Below are 16,394 nucleotides of genomic sequence, written 5' to 3'. Positions count from 1 at the left end.
CCGGCAGCCGGTGGAGCCTCCACGTGCCGTCGTCGAAGCATCCAAAGCGGCCACCACGTGGAAGTATTTCGTGACATCCCGATTTATTCCTCTGAGCTGGAATTGGGCTTCCATGTGCTGAAACCACGGCCGTGGGTTATGCTGCCAAAAGTCCGGCAACTTGACGGTAGTGGCGTAGACGTTAGCCATGTCGTTAGCACCGGTGTTCGGTGCGGCGCCGCCGCCGTTCTCGTTGTCGGACATGCCGTATTCACTCACAGGGTCACCAGTGTAGAGTTGGGAAACAGCGAGACAGTAGACGTAGTTGCAGTCGAGATAGTTTACTGTAACTCCACATAAAATGTACAATACTTGTGCATCACGATAGCGGCAGCGCAACCCCCCACGCTTCCCGGAAACCCAACCACGAGACCCCGAAAACCCCCCAGCTCTTAAAGGCACAGTAGCCCTTAGGTGAATGTCTCTCACAGTCCGTATGTGGGTCACCCATTGAAGTTAACTAACGGGTTTGATAGCACCTTTGATTGACTGCAACCAACCAACTGAACTGGTAAAAAAATGACAAAAAAAAAGTCACGGTATCGTTGATACCCTGGAGGGAAACCCCTCATAACACGGGGACTTTCGTCCACACACACACACACACACACACAAACACACACACACACACACACACACACACGCACGCACACACACACACACACACACACACACACACACACACGCACACACACACACACGTGGAACTATGTGTCACCAGAGAGCGCGCATCCGACGTCTGTATGCCGTTGGTGTGACAGGCTGGCACTACTCGCACCGGCCACCATGATACTGAGTGCTGTTGAGCATAATATACTTTTTTTTTAAATATTGGTTCATGTTGTTATGAGTTGTGTGAGTGATAGAAAACGGAATAAACCAAAAGGACAAACTGCGTAGACTCTAAATTGTAAGACAAAACAAAACAATATATATATATGTATATATATATATATATATATATATATATATATATATATATATATATATATATATATATATATATATATATATATATAGTATATGGCATCAAGAGACGTCAAAACGCAGTTTGTTACAGGTAAATTCTCAGATTTCACCTTTTAATTCTGCTGTTTGCTCCAGTATGGCCGAGCGGACTTTTTTTGAATTTTATTTGTTATTGTTATTTTCCTCCCAGGTTCCACACAGTTGTATCCAAATCCCCCCAAATTTAAATTTGATATCTTCCCTTCTGCAGCAGCAATCTCGAGCGGCCTTTCTCCGGCTGAAAACGGCTGAATATCCGAGTCAGCCAAAACACAGTGTAATGTACACTGTAAAAATCCTCGTCCATACAAGATGCTATTTTGCATTCATGCATGACATAGGATTATATGCTTATAAAATATAGTGCCTGCTATTTGATTAAACAACATTATCTCGTAACAATTAGCTCCACCTTTACTAGCTGCAATATCTAAATACGGAATCAGCAATAACAATCCACTATTATTATGTACAATGATACTAACAGCGTGCACACTTTTACTTTTAATACTTCATGAAACATTTTCTGGTTTTACTTATTTGCTTCTACTTAGGTAACTTTTTGAAAGTAAGGCGTATACTTAGATTATAATAGAGTATTTATACTGTAGGATTATTATTTCCATTTCAGTAAGTTATTTGAACAGCCTTTTCCACCACCTGTGCAGTAAAATAACTGGACGTATTGTATGCCCCACCTAATAGTTATCAGAAAATTGTCAATAAAAAAAATACTGCTCACGAAAAGAGCCACAATATATCAACCAGTATCACTGACTTTAACGTTCTTGAGTCATGTGTGTTTCGACCCTGACTTCATTCTCTCCCATTGCTGTATGGATCAGAAACCCTAAGTACCCGCCCACTTGCTCCCTCGTCATACAGCAGTGCTCGCCACGTACGATTCACTGCAACCGAACTTGCTAGTCTTTTTGGACGGAGAGCTGAACTGACCACTGCGGTTGACGCTCCCACACAAACAACCTAACGTGCTGCCTAGCGAGCTAGCTGGCAGCCTACAGACAGAGCTCCCAGCTGAGAGAAAGCAACGGGAGGAAATCAGAGCAGATGAGGTCCAGGATTCATAATACAGTGAGTATACATGGGTGACGCATATCTATGGTGCTATTTAGTGAAGCTCTTAACATTACGTATAGTAACACGAACCGACTGAAAACATACACGAGTAGCGAAGGTGCTTGAGTCTCACTAACGTTAGCAATATCTGTCAGTGGCAGCGCTACAGCTAACACCAACAGCTTCCTATGGAGGTTAGTAGCGACCCGGTAATGTGCAACTTAAGCAGGCTGCACGAGCTTTTTCGTGAAGGTAAATGAGGAAGCTGGCTACACAACGACCCGTGTATACCCAGGGACACGTTGACTGTTTATGTCACACACAGTATCATTTTAATAACAGTGTCATATACAAACAGCTGATCCACTTCTCACTTTAATTGTTCTCATTTCCAGATGTGTCGGAGCCGGGCCCTTCACACCGGCTGGCTTCTGCTGCTGGTCCAGATGCTTTGCTCAGAGGCAGTGCCCATCAGTATGGATAAGACAAAAGTCCAGGAGCCAGAGAAAAGAACAGAAGAGCCTCCAGCTAGTGTGGTGAGAAGACACATGCATTACGCATCAAAATTCCTGCTAGTTTGTGTTACAACCATAGTTAATAGCCTGTCAATGTAATTGTACACATCTAGCAATGTCTACTTTTTTTTTAATTAACCACAAATCTACAGTTTATCAAATATTGAGATTTGTTTTGCTTCAAATTATCATGAAGATTCAAGAATGTATGTAGGCTTTGGCAACTTGGAGTAGACTGTTTATAGCTTTATATAGAAATAATTGCAGCATCAATTTGCAGCTTGCTATGTCGTTAGGTCGCTGTTATCAACGGCTTCATGGTCAATAAACAAGAGAGAGCATGATAACAGCATCCAGACTAATTTAAATGAGAGACGGCCTTATGTCTCATTGTGCTGCAATTACATTACCTCAATCAGGCACTCTACTCAAAACTCATGATCGCACAAATCCATTTCATCAGTAAACAGCTCCAGATGTTGTAGCTTTGTGCTTGCACAGACTGCAGTCTCCAATTTCTGCCTCAGGAAGAGATTGTCCATGTAACATATTGACATTCTGACTTAACAGAGTTTAAACAAATACCATGCAGATTCTGTCTTCAGGTAGGAATGCATACAAATGCATTCTTTTTTTATTGGATAATTAAGTAAGTAGTCTTTAAACACAAAAAAGCTACAGCATATGATCATTTACAGAAGGTAGGTAATACAGTTTATAGACATTGATGACAACCTGTTTTCTCTCCATCAAATATCTAGATCGAGGTCAGCAGACTCATATCCTTCAGTGCATCAGACCTCTGAAAGAAGTGATGATCATTGTAGGATTACTTGGTGTGTCATCTGCAATATATTACATTTAAGTGACATTTGATTTGTTCCATTTTATAGGACACAGGACTCCACTACGACCGCTACCTCAGGGAAGTCATCGATTTTCTAGAGAAAGATCAGCATTTCAGAGAAAAGCTCCACAACACAGACATGGAAGACATCAAGGTATCCTACTTTTCTCTTGTTTATTTGTTTCAGCATGGCAGGACATTTCCACCAGCCCCCTGTAAACTAGTAGTGAATCATTACTCATTACAAAATGATGGGCTTTTACTTGTCCAGGAACGAGATGTGTATTAATAGGTTTTTTGGGGGAAATTCTGGTCCACTGCACCATTAATTTCAAAATCATTTAAATCAAATGTTTAAACAAATGTATTCTTGTATAATGCAGCAAGGTAAGCTGGCCAAAGAGCTGGACTTTGTCAGCCACCATGTCAGAACCAAACTGGATGAGTTGAAGAGGCAGGAGGTAAGCCGACTCCGAACTCTGATTAAGGCCAAGCAAGACATTGAAGGAGGGAATGGTATGTTGTGCAACAAAATTTATATTTTGTTTTAATTTCTATTTAAAGTAAAATATATGTTTTGATTAATGTCATTGATTACTCCCTTGATAGATATGGCAGTTGACCACCAGGTTCTGCTGAAACAGTTTGAGTACTTGAACCACATGAACCCACATACATTTGAAGTGGATGACCTGGATCGGCTCATTAAATCGGTAAATGTTATTACTACTTCATGCCACAACATTTTTTAATTGAAGACGTGTTCACATAATTTCCCTTATTTTAACTGCCATTGACCTTTTTTAAGGGAAGTAATATTCAGATGGAAAGTACACACTTTACAGAAATGTTGTAGTAGAGTTCTGCAGTAGAGAAGTTAGAACAAGACCGCAGACAAGTACTGTATTTCTAAGCCACCAATAACGGCAAAAGAATGACCATGTGTTACAGGGATTGTAGACAGCTTAACATTTTTAACATCCAGGAAAGAAAGGCGGGCAGTTAGAGGTGTAGAGAACAGCTGCGTTATGGGAAGCTGGTCTACCCTCTCCAACTGCTTTTCATCATTACTACAATTTAGTTTTTACTTTTGAAGTTGGTTTTCACACCTCATTGAATCAACAGACAATAATGGAGCCTGCGAGCAGTAAAAGCATTCAGAAGTCTCAGTAAACAGTACTGTAATATGCAGTTTAATAAATGAGCTGTTCAGTTTCCAGATGGGCTAACAATGTGGAAAAAGGGAAATGCCCCCTAAATATTAAGACTTTGCACTATATTGACTGATTAATTTGAATCAAGGCAGATTTTCCAACCATTGTAATTTCCCCCCTACGTATTAAGGCCACTAAAGATCTGGAAAACTATGACAAAGACAGACACGAGGACTTCAAGAAGTATGAAATGACAAAAGAGCATGACAGAAAGGAACATCTGAAAACACTGGACGAGGATGAAAGAAAAAAAGAGGAGGAGCACTTTGAGGAGATGAAGAAGAAACATGCTGACCACCCGAAAGTCAACCACCCAGTAAGTCTGATTCCGTTGCACCCACTGACAAGATCAACCTGACACACACAGACATGATGTGTTTTGCTTCAGCCAATGAAGAGTAACTTTGTCCCATTTCGTAATGCAATTTTAAGTCCAGATTTTAAGAGTTTTCTTTCTGCAAACTGTACATGGTAGGTTTTATGCCAAGCATTGATGTGTGAGCCATTGATGTTGAAATGCATTGTTATTTATACAGTTGTATTTTAAATGTGATTTTGCCTCCATGTTGCAGGGTAGCCAGAATCAACTGAAGGAGGTGTGGGAGGAAGCGGATGGCTTGGACCCTGAAGATTTTGACCCCAAGACCTTTTTCAACCTGCATGGTAAGACCTTAACTGGACTGGAAGGATGATCTCCAGAGCAAAATAATCTTTACTGTATTATATGCTATTTGTTCTTTCTTTCTTAAAAATGAAGATGCCAATGGAGATGGCTTTTTTGATGAACAGGAACTGGAGGCACTGTTCACCAAAGAGGTAAAGCCATGGCATCAGGAAATTTTAAATGTTTCAGTGAATGGTCTTTGTACTGACTGTTGGTGTCTGTGATTTTAGCTCGAAAAAATCTATGACCCCACCAATGAAGAGGATGATATGGTGGAGATGGAGGAAGAGAGGCTACGTATGAGAGAGCATGTTATGAATGAGGTACAGCAAGTTGCAAACAGTTGCAGTTTCATGAAACAGTTTTTTGCATATGTATTTAAATAGAGCCTCTTATCGATTGCATAACTCTGTCAATAAATAGCATGTGTGATTGATTTATTTGCTGCTGTCATCCTCATAGGTAGATTCTAACAAAGACAGGCTTGTCTCTTTAGACGAGTTTCTGATTGCTACAAAGAAAAAAGAATTCTTGGAACCAGACAGTTGGGAGGTGACACAATCAATTCATCCTATCAATAGTAATGTACTCTTAAAACCATTTTGTAGGACGTAAATACATTATCTCCACTCTGTGCTCCTCAGACCCTTGAGCAGAACCAGGCTTACACAGACGAGGAGATGAGAGAATTTGAGGAGCATCTTGAGCAGCAGGAACAAGATCTTAACCAAAAAGCTGTTGACCTTCAGAAACAGAGAGAAGAGCTGGAGAGACAGCAGGAGCAGCTTAATGCACAAAAAATAGAGCTGCAACAGGTAAGGAGGTGGTACATTCATTTGAAATATATATATTTTTTATTAAAACAAAAAAGTTTTGTAAAAGTTTCACCAATACACAGATACAATTTATATATAAGATAACCTTGTATGAAACTTGTTACAGGCAGTTGAGCATATGGAAAGGCTGAAAACACAGAATGTAGAACCCCTTCCAGAGGTTCATGGTGAGTTTCGATCACGCATTTAGTTTTTTTGACAGTTAAATTTTGCTGGTTGACCTCTGAAAACGTAAAACTCTTTCTTTGTTACAGTTGAAGGAAACGGTATCCCAGAGATTCACACATTTGACGACCAGTTGCATCCTGAACAAGAGGCCCAACAGCAGGGACACGAACCTGCACCCCAAGTTCAACACTATCCACCTCAGGAACACCATGAACCACAACATCAAGACCTGGCCCAGCAAGGTCTCCCCCAGACACACCAGGATCTTCCACCAGGCCACCACGAAGCTGCACAAGTCCAGCATAACGTGCCATAACTATGGCGTCAGAACTTGAACCTCCACAACCAGACTTTTGCGGCACCTCCACTCCAGCGTGCAGAGGAGCAGTTCCTCCAGAGTATTAGGCCTCGTAAACCAGCATGACTTAGGGGTTTGGAGGGCATTTGAGATGAATAAGAGGAATCCCTGCTGAATGATACCAGTGTTTGATAATAACTGTAATCCTTTGGATTACATAACGGAATTACAAAAGTAAAATGACCAACCAAGGGCGTACATCTTAAAATGTGCATAGTTACATTTTCAAGGAGTGTTTAATTACATGAGAAATTATCAAAAATGTTTGGTAATACAATCAAACAAAGATATCATTTTGGTGAGCTTTCTTTACTTGCTGTTCAAATTACAGCAACTCTTAACAATGCTCACAATGCTACTGGCTCTACAAGTTCTATGTACAGTGCAGCTGTTGAAGGGGTTAAGGTATAAAAGGTCATTTAAATTTGACATACTGACTAGACTATCAAGAAACCCCCAAACATATTTAAAAAAAGAGATCCGTTTACATGTGTGATTTATGGTGAAATGTGTTTTACTGGGCTGTTTAGAAAATAAGTGCAAGAGACATTTAAAAGTTTTTCTATTATAGCATTTAAAAGAGTCACTATAGCAGTTTTAGCCAGTATGCAGCATCTTGACGTCTTAACCAGAACCATTTAATTCAAGACCTTTTGTTTATGTAAACATAATCTACAAGGGTCCTGTCAGCTCTTTGTAGACATGTATTTTATTTCCACTATCTCAACCTGCCACTGTCACAAAATAGTATTATCTTTCAATCAGAAACACCCTCATGAAGCCCGACTGCTCCGAGTCCTTACATTGTCAAGACTTACCATCCCTTTTGCTACTCTCGTCACGTTGATTCTGGTTGCTTTCAGAACCTGTCAACTGTTTGCCTACCTTAAAACATCATGTCATGTGTAGTACGATTTTATTTTAATTTTCTCAACTGCAGAAATTGCGTTCTCTGCCTAAGAATACATCTGGTACAGGTCTCCAGAAACTGGCCATTTTTGGGCCCCACTGCAGCTGCTCTCCACTGACTTTGATGTCAAAATAAATAAAGGTGCTAGGTTCTTAATAAAGATACGTGTGGAACATCTCTTCATTCAACAAATGTTTCCTCTACTTCATTACAGCCCAAAGTCCTGCAGATGCTTAGGTTTTAGGTTACTTCCAGTGTGTTGGACCTCTGAAATAAATCATTTGCTTCGCTACGCTTCATAGCATGATTGGCATTTCAAATCTGGTCTATTGTTGCTACACAAAATGTGTTTTATTCCTGCTCTTTTGGAGCAAGTGCTGGATTTGGTTAATTAAGTTAATTTCAGGATTTTATGAGAAAGTGCAGTGCTCTGATTGGGTGAGAATATGGGAGGGTCTGATTACCACTGTCTTTTTATTGTCTGATTATCATATTTTCTCTTAGTCAAAAAGTGATATGAAAACATCTAGAATTTGTATTCAGTTCACAGCCTTGTATTTGGCACCAAATGTGCATTACGTGGTCCTTGTTTGAAAAACGCAGCATGGCATATTTTTCCCACAAATTACTAGTTTGGTATAATTGCTGTGCTGTCCAGGAGGCTTTTTCATATGTTGTAGTTTCTTCTAGCTGGCAGACTGTGGCCATGGCAATTAGGCGTTTACCTATTGGCCACTTTTTACTGAAGAAGGCTTAATTTGCATCCAGTGAGATAACAGGTCTGCCATATTGTGAATTTACTTTTTACAAAATCCAGATATGGAATACAATTTAAATGTTGTGTGGTGTCATTTGTTTTCTGTGTCCCAAGTGTTCCTTAGAGACTACTGCATCAACATTTGCACCTAATACAGATGTTTTTTTTCTGGATGCTTGCTGCTGGATAAAATGGTCATTTTGACAATACTGTACACCTCCTCAGTTCAAGATAAAACATGTATGACCATTCTGTTTGTGTACCATATTTTATCACTTAAGGACCTATCATTCTCATACAGAACAATGTTCAGCAACAGTTAAGTAAGGATAATCCATACTCACAATACATTAAAAACAAAGCAATAGAACTTTATTTGTTCCAAGTAGAAATACTTAATTGTATGATTTCATTCCAAGTGGTGTTTGTTCGTACAAAGTGTATTCCTAATGTATCATCTTAAAAAGGGATGATCTACTATAGTTAGGCTTCATTTGCCTGTATACTTGTAGTATGAGCCTCATCTTTGAGTGAACACTGGTCTTGACTTAGCTTTCTATCAACAAGAATGCATGCCATCAAAGTGATTTGAAAGATGCTATAAATCTACCCAGTGACTTCAATTACCTGATCCCACTGACAGACTACTGGTACTCCCATCTGTCATAGGTTTGAAGGGCAGAAGACCCGTCGCACCAAACACACCAATCTGACATGTAAACACATACAAAATTAAAATAGCTGAATTTATAACCTCAAATGCAAACCAAAGCAGCAAAGTAGTATCATTAAACAGTAGGTAATAGAACACAACTTTATTGAAACAGTCTCAACCAATAATATCAGCGTACAAAGAGGTGATGGCGCAAGTGGTGACAGAGGGGTGAAAAAAAAACAACAATAATTAACATAAATGCCTTTATGAAAATTATATGATCAAGAGGGAAAGTGTCTGACAGCACAGGGCAGAAGGAAATCAGTCTCATGGAATCAGATCGACAGTGGCAGGGTATTTTTTGCATTTATTTTGTACAAAAAATAAATTAATGAAATCTTTCAAGTTTACAGGAATATCTATGTTGTTTTATATCACACAGACGTGCTGATAATCCTACATGTGGAGAAGTTCAGCATTTTGTGTTAGAACGTTAAGAGGATCTAGACAGGCTGACTGATAGTACTGAAGTAGGCCAAGAGTTAAAAAAATTAAGTTTACCAATGAGAAACAAAACGTTGTTATAAAAGTGAGCTGGGGCGAACACATTCAAAAATCCTGAATGTTAAACGTGGCGAACTTGACGGTCCTCAGGATCCTTTAGGATCTCATTGCTTGAGCATTTCCTCTTGACAAACTTCGAGGTCCTTGGGCCGGTCCCCGCTTGTAGTTTTGCTGATATCCCTCCTTGAAGAAACAACAGGGATTTACAATAACTGGCAATCTTACAAGTTAAAAAACAACAGATAAACAGATATTATATGTGTGACCTTTGGCACATGACATGTATTTAAGTAAATAATGAAGAGACCCCTTACCCGTTGGTAGGTGTTATTGGAATAGTCCCGAGACGTGTTGAATTGGGTTTGACCATAACCACTGGTGGGAGCATTTGAGAAAGGAGGACGATAGCCTTCATATCCCCCTGACGACAAAATACATTGGAATTAACACATATTTGTGTAATTTTAACATGCATTGTGTCATTACAGTGAATCGTGAGGCCACATGAACACTATATCTCTATAAAACATAATCTGATGCTTGTACCTCGAAATCCATTGGAGGAGCCCCGATATCCGTTAATCATGCCTCGGCCGTTCCTGGGTCCACCCCTGGGCACAGCCCTGCTGTTGAAAAAAGACTGGCCTGACTGTCCAAACCCTGCGCCTGGAGAGGACTCTTCATGGCCTCCTGCTGAGGGCAGGACATGGTCTTGGGGCTGGAACCCACCAACAACTGGACAGAAGCAAATGAAACAAGAGATTTCATAAGTCTATCATGGACCTGTTGGTAGTTAATCATGCAGTTTAAAATAACTTTCTGCAAGCTGATAAAGCTGCAGCTTTTTTAACTCATGGCATGCTGATCGACACTTATTTCAACTTCAACATTGTCAGAGGGATATCTTGTCCTGCAATCCTGACATATTTATTGTATTTATCTACCAACATTATGTCTTGTTCGTACAAAATAAAACATATCTTTATTTCCTTTCTCCTCATACGGTCGGGTGAATGTAAAAGTGATGCCAATCAATGTTAAGAGCTTTTCCAGTGTATGTCAACTGCTTGCTCTTAAGATATGCAGCCAGCCAAAGCTATATCCTCACCTGACTGTAATGTCTCCTGTGGGATGTCAGGCTGGTCTGCAGTACTCTCTGACTGGCTGCTAAAGCCTTGTCCATAGCCACCAGGGAAGTGGCTGGGCTGCTTCAGAGGATCTGCTTGCCCATCAGTGGCTGGAGGTACAGGTGCATTCAGATTAAATACCTGAAGAAAAAAAGAAATGTTTTTTTCTGTCACAATTATAATTCTGATAGAATATCTGAGGCGTAAGATGTACTGTAAGTTTGGTAAATGAGGGGACATGTCAAATTGTTAACTGGTTAGATGGTGCACCAATTATAAACACTTTCTTTGCTGCTACTAATAAGCCATCCTTAAATATTTGATTGACTTTGCTAATCCTTAGCTTGTACAAACAACTCCAAAACCTGACACTTTCCAACAGAATATAGTAAATAAGTGCAAATATGTTCACTGTTATATGAATTACTAAGACTCCAGATAAAAAGCGTACCGCTTGCACTGACTGGAAGGGTGCGGCGTTGACATTGATGCCTCCAGTATGGGTGGATTTGGAGACAGGTGGGAAAGCAGAGGACAGGGAACATGGGGTGGGAGACTGGTCAGACGAGAGAGACATTGAGACCTGGGGGGGATGAGGGAATTCAGAAGGAAAGGAAAAAAGGATTAAGGAGTGGTCAGTGGAAGAGACGGGATCTCTGATTTATCACCTAAAATATCCTTTCCATATTGTGATCATATTCAAATGATTCCAATGTATCCCTGTCACAGTAAATACATCATGACATGTCAGAGAGTATCACATTTAATCCCCGTAGCAGCACAAGAAACAGCCTGTACTACCATTCAAGCAAAACAAAGCAACCACTGCTTGTGCTACCACTCTACTTACTTGTGAGGATTCCTGTGGTCCAGATACTGCACTTGTTTGAGGAAGTCTGGAATCTGATTGGTCTGTTTGGGAGAAAATAAAAATAAAATAATGTTGCCAACTGTTGTATAACGCTTTTAGGATAATATATACACACACATCACTAAACAGTGACAAGACCTTAAACAATAGAATATGTGAGAGAATCTGCTCAGAGGTATGGTAAATTAATCGGCACTCACTTGAAGGGCAGCCCATCTGCTGCAGGTCAAGAGTTTGCACAGGCTTCATCGGCTGGGCGGACACGATGGCTGGGTCCAGAGCATGGCCATCAAAATCCAACATGGAGTCCTAGAAAAACAAACAAGAGTAAATACATTGCTGGGTCATGAATCAGATGTAGGGGCAGTGCAGTCATGGGGTGAACTGGGACACTACCCTTTCACTCAAAGAGCTGGGTTTAATCTCCTACGTCAGCAAGCATTTGCCCCACTCAAGGCTTTGAGCGGCTGAGAAAATAAGACTGGTTGTATCAGTATCATCTTTTAAATCTTTTCCGGCAATATACTTTAAAATTAATGGAATTTGTTTTACCGTAATATATTTTTAACATGGTCCCATTCCATATTCGTTACCTTCTTTTTTCCATTTCCTTTTATTATTGTTGTCGGTTTTTCAGTTTGTGGTGTGATATTTGAATGTGGTTTCTGAACAGGGCCCTATGAAATAAAGTGTCCTACAACATGACTTTCTGTAACTGACTGCTTGACAGGGACCTCTAAGCGAAAGAAGACAAAGATTGAACTGCATGAAACAATTAGATATCTCAATGTATGGTTACACATTAAGTGTCCATCTCTGAGCAGAAACAGCGTGTATCTGGATACTACAGCATATGTGAGGACCTTTTTTACCTGCATGAAGTTGTACGTCCCTTGCATTTGGACCATGAGGTCATGCACAACCTTCTTCCTGACCACTGGGTCCGCGGTAGGTGGGGGACTGCCGTGGTTCACAGAAACGGCTGGCTCTGTAGCCAGCTGGGCAGGGGACTGGTGCTGGAGGGAATTCACCAGCTATTCAACACACAGACACGTGACCGGCACATTAAAGTACACGCAAATACAAGATGTTGAGAAATATGCATACTGGCATACAGAACTTGGATGCAGTAGTGCAGTATTACCTGAGCCTCCACTGTCCACTCCTCCACTTGGTCTTTGTCTGTACTACTGTACATAGTTTCTGGAATGAACTGTCTGTTTACAAACTAGAACACAAGAAAATGTAAAAGAAAAACATAAGCAAGACAATGTAATACAATAAAGAAAATAAACTTTTTCTAAACGTCCAATTTGACTTAACAACTGTCAACTGCAAAATTGTGATTTGTGGAATTATCTAAGCAATACTCATAGAAATATCACCTCTGTGGTTTCCACTTGAATTGGCTCAGTGTATTTTTCCGTAGCGGTTCCTTCTGGAGCGAAAAAGCAAAAAGGTGAAGACATTTTTCTAAAAATTGGTGAAAGAATATGTAACACATGCATATCTGCTAAAGTGTTGTTATTTACCAGGTTCTGATGGCTGCTTCCCAGCCATAGACTCAGCCACCACAGTCTGCTCGTCTTGTTCCTCTTCCTCCATGCACGTCCCATTCTGATGAGTTTGTGCTCTGTCAAAGTAACCACTCAGCAGCACTTTGTCCAGAGTGTCCTTCAGTGACTTGTCTGGAACAAGGACATCGTGACAAGTTAAAACAAAACAAAAATCATGGCATGAATTACCCAATTCATTTTAGGACTGTTAAGATTCAAAATGCAGTGAAGAAAACTGCTGGATGGGTCGAGAATCACGAGAAAGATCAAGAGTCATGAATACTTACATGTGGTCCCTGCCACAGCCTTCTCTCGGCCCTCAACCAGTTCCAACAAGTGGACCGAAGCCTCTTCATATTGGCCAGTCAAGCTGCAAGTTACACAACAGAGTAATTATACAATTTGGTGGTCTTACTCGCTGAACAGGTAAACAAAAGCAGCTATTCACACATTATAGACACCATATTTAAGCAGTGATAATTATACTGTAACCACTGTACATAATGTATGCACACTTAAATATTAGCAGCACCTCATACCTGACGTCGTAGTTCCTATCAGGTCCCACTAGTTTGTACAACTCATCGAGGGATGTGAGGTCAGTGTCAGTGAGCAAAGGAGAACCAGTGGCGTCAGGTCGTTTAAGGTCCTGCCTGACATTCTCATCTCCCAACTGGTCCAGTAAAAATTGAAGCTCCAAAACGGTCTTCAGCCGCTGTTGATCCATCTCCTCCCGCTGCAGCTGCTCCCGTCTAGCAGTCTTCTTCACTGCCTTTTGAATCTTAAGACGGTAAGACAAAAACTATTTAATAACCCTGTTACGTTTCACTCTGTACATGTACAGGGTCTAACAAGTATTGCTGATCAATACCCATCACTGTCCTGTTCATTCAATGACCTATAATATTTAAAAGGTCTACTGAGGCAGTCTGTATTCGGGGAATACTTGCCATGTTGGGTTGTTCTAATATGCTGCCACAAGTCTTATCCTTAGAGTACAATCTCAGTTACCATAGGGCATTGTAGCCCTGATATTTGTAAGCAAGATCTTAATATAGAGGGACTACAGGGTTTCCTGTTTTATAAGCACTAAATGTTACTCCAGAGGAACATCACATTGATAAAACCTTTGCAATAATAGCAGCAGCGTGTTATGAGAACAATCTTGACTCAGGACTTTACCTCTTGACCCAATGCCAGGAAGTTTTTCTGCAGTTCTCGTGCAAAGTCAAGGTTGTAGGTGATCTCTTGGTACTTCGTCAAGGCATCCTTCAGGTAAATCATAAAAAAATATTTAGATTTGGGATCCAAGTAAAAAACATAAAACAATTCCTTGAATGGAACAGGATACATTTACCAAGACAGACTCAGAGCAGAATACGGCACTAAAGTGACGTAGTCGGGGCTATGAGCTGCAATACACTTACAAAAGGTTATACACATCATAACACAGAGGCTCCATCATTCTGAACCAAGAAGGCAAACTTTGTATTGCTCCCATCTTGTCTGTAGTAGCGCTTTTCCGTGCTTACCTTTTACAATAAAAACCATAGACATATAAACTGCATCACTGCTTATGAGAGCGCAGGTAAATTCACTCAAGAGTATTTTGTGCGAGGCAGCTCAAAAAAATAGCTTACAGTACTGCTAGCATCTATCTCTGCAAGGATTTAACCTGTTAGAAGCAGCAGTGGTACATGTAAAGTTGGACAGATCAGAGCTGATCTTAATTAAGAGTTTCTGTTGGATATTGAAATGTATAAACACACTAAGGTCAACAATTCACTGTTTTATGGCATATTTTCTTCCACTTTGTTTTGACAATTAAAAATATGTTCAGTTTTTTTTATATCAATGCAAAAAAGAAGAATTTAAAGTTCCACATTATGTCATCTATTAGTAAATTACTATTCCTTATATTTTAAGTTTTGTTATGTTAGCATTTCAGTATTAGTATTGAGGTACTTAAAACATGAATCGTATCAAATTATAAAATGTTGGTATCGGGACAACACTAAAAACCAAAGTTGTACACAAACTGCCATTGTCAAATCTTACCAGTTGATCCTGATTCAGTTGTTCTCCATTAATCTTCCTTGTCTGACAGTCATCGAGTTTGGACTGTAAGAATATTGAGAAACACAAAACGTTAAAAGAGACAGATGGGAAAAAGAAGAAAAAAAAGATCACATCCTTGCATAACAGAAATTGATCAAAGGGATTGATTGTATATCAATTACTAATGTCATCTTGAATTCTTGAATAATCCTTTGTTTTTCTTGCATGCCACTATTGTCTCACAAGTCCATGCATGAAATGTCAGATTAGGAAGTGTTTTAAATAGTAAGATCATGGCAAAAATGTATGTGATTCGGAAGTTCTGAACATACGACAGTGTAAACGAGACTTGAATTATACCGTTTGAGTTTTGAGAGTAAACTGATTTTTTATTTGCTTTTGGTGATGTTAAACCTAGCCATTCATCAACGATTGCTGTGGTTTTACATTCTCCATTCACCCTGTAGAAGTCACGAAATACATAGTTTTCTACAAGGTAATTGACAAAAGGTGATTTTGAGGGTGAAGCATTCTTTTTATTAGCATTGTGGTTCTATAAGTGAAGGTGGATCCAGTCAGAATAGATCAAATGTCTGACCATAAATAAATTAGTTATGTCATGTCCTATATACTCTGGAAAAAAAGTAATCTACAACACAAAACACAAATATCACATAGTGCTTTGAATTACACAAGAGCAAATGTGACAAAAAAATTCAAAAGAACAAGCAATACCTTTTTCTTTTCCATATTGCGAACTTTCTTATCAATCATAGCAAGAACCTGCTTCATGGCCTCAGAATTGTTTCCATTTGCCAGGTCTGGAATGGCAGACTGGACAGCATTGTTGCCAATCATCATTGAAGGCATCTGCTGAAAGAAAATGTATTTTACGCATTAAAAGATTTAACATTTTCAGTCCTGAGCATAAACAGAAAATAAAGAAATGTAGAAGTCTATCTTTAGTAATAATACAAAAATTGCATGAATCATGAGCTGCTCTATTTTAAATTCCCAATGACAGAGTAGACTAATAAGAGTTATGCCTCGTTATGTGCGGACAACTGATTGTTTTAGAAAGTAGAAAATCATTGTTGTACAGAATAATTAATCCTGCAATTATTTAAAAGGTGTTAAAGCAGGGGGATAACATTGAGATATGCATACTTA

The 16,394-nt window shown here is 39.6% G+C and overlaps 2 protein-coding genes across 2 annotated transcripts; one reads left to right on the top strand and one right to left on the bottom strand.

The window, feature by feature from the left end:
- Nucleotides 1–2,519: 2,519 nt before the first annotated feature.
- nucb2a (nucleobindin 2a) lies at nucleotides 2,520–7,809 on the top strand (the record flags this gene model as incomplete). The annotated part of the gene is made up of 12 exons (XM_079216544.1): nucleotides 2,520–2,660; nucleotides 3,533–3,640; nucleotides 3,870–4,002; nucleotides 4,096–4,199; nucleotides 4,831–5,016; nucleotides 5,273–5,363; nucleotides 5,458–5,516; nucleotides 5,595–5,687; nucleotides 5,827–5,916; nucleotides 6,009–6,179; nucleotides 6,307–6,367; nucleotides 6,455–7,809. The coding sequence occupies 12 exons, from the start codon at nucleotides 2,520–2,522 to the stop codon at nucleotides 6,682–6,684; spliced, it is 1,467 nt and encodes a 488-aa protein (XP_079072670.1). The 3' UTR covers nucleotides 6,685–7,809.
- Nucleotides 7,810–9,106: 1,297 nt separating this feature from the next.
- On the bottom strand, nucleotides 9,107–16,094 carry caprin1a (cell cycle associated protein 1a; the record flags this gene model as incomplete). Its single annotated transcript, XM_079217262.1, has 16 exons — nucleotides 9,107–9,795; nucleotides 9,927–10,033; nucleotides 10,159–10,347; nucleotides 10,721–10,880; nucleotides 11,191–11,322; nucleotides 11,590–11,651; nucleotides 11,811–11,919; nucleotides 12,483–12,644; nucleotides 12,755–12,838; nucleotides 12,996–13,048; nucleotides 13,143–13,298; nucleotides 13,454–13,536; nucleotides 13,706–13,947; nucleotides 14,349–14,435; nucleotides 15,225–15,287; nucleotides 15,960–16,094. 16 exons carry the CDS (start codon nucleotides 16,092–16,094, stop codon nucleotides 9,709–9,711), a joined length of 1,911 nt encoding a protein of 636 aa, XP_079073388.1. The 3' UTR covers nucleotides 9,107–9,708.
- Between the last annotated feature and the right edge of the window lie 300 nt (nucleotides 16,095–16,394).

This window comes from Taurulus bubalis (genome assembly GCF_910589615.1).
Source record: "Taurulus bubalis genome assembly, chromosome: 4".
In the NCBI taxonomy this organism is placed as follows: domain Eukaryota; kingdom Metazoa; phylum Chordata; class Actinopteri; order Perciformes; family Cottidae; genus Taurulus; species Taurulus bubalis.
Note: the sequence above shows the minus strand (reverse complement) of the source record. Positions and strands in the feature narration are given on the sequence as shown.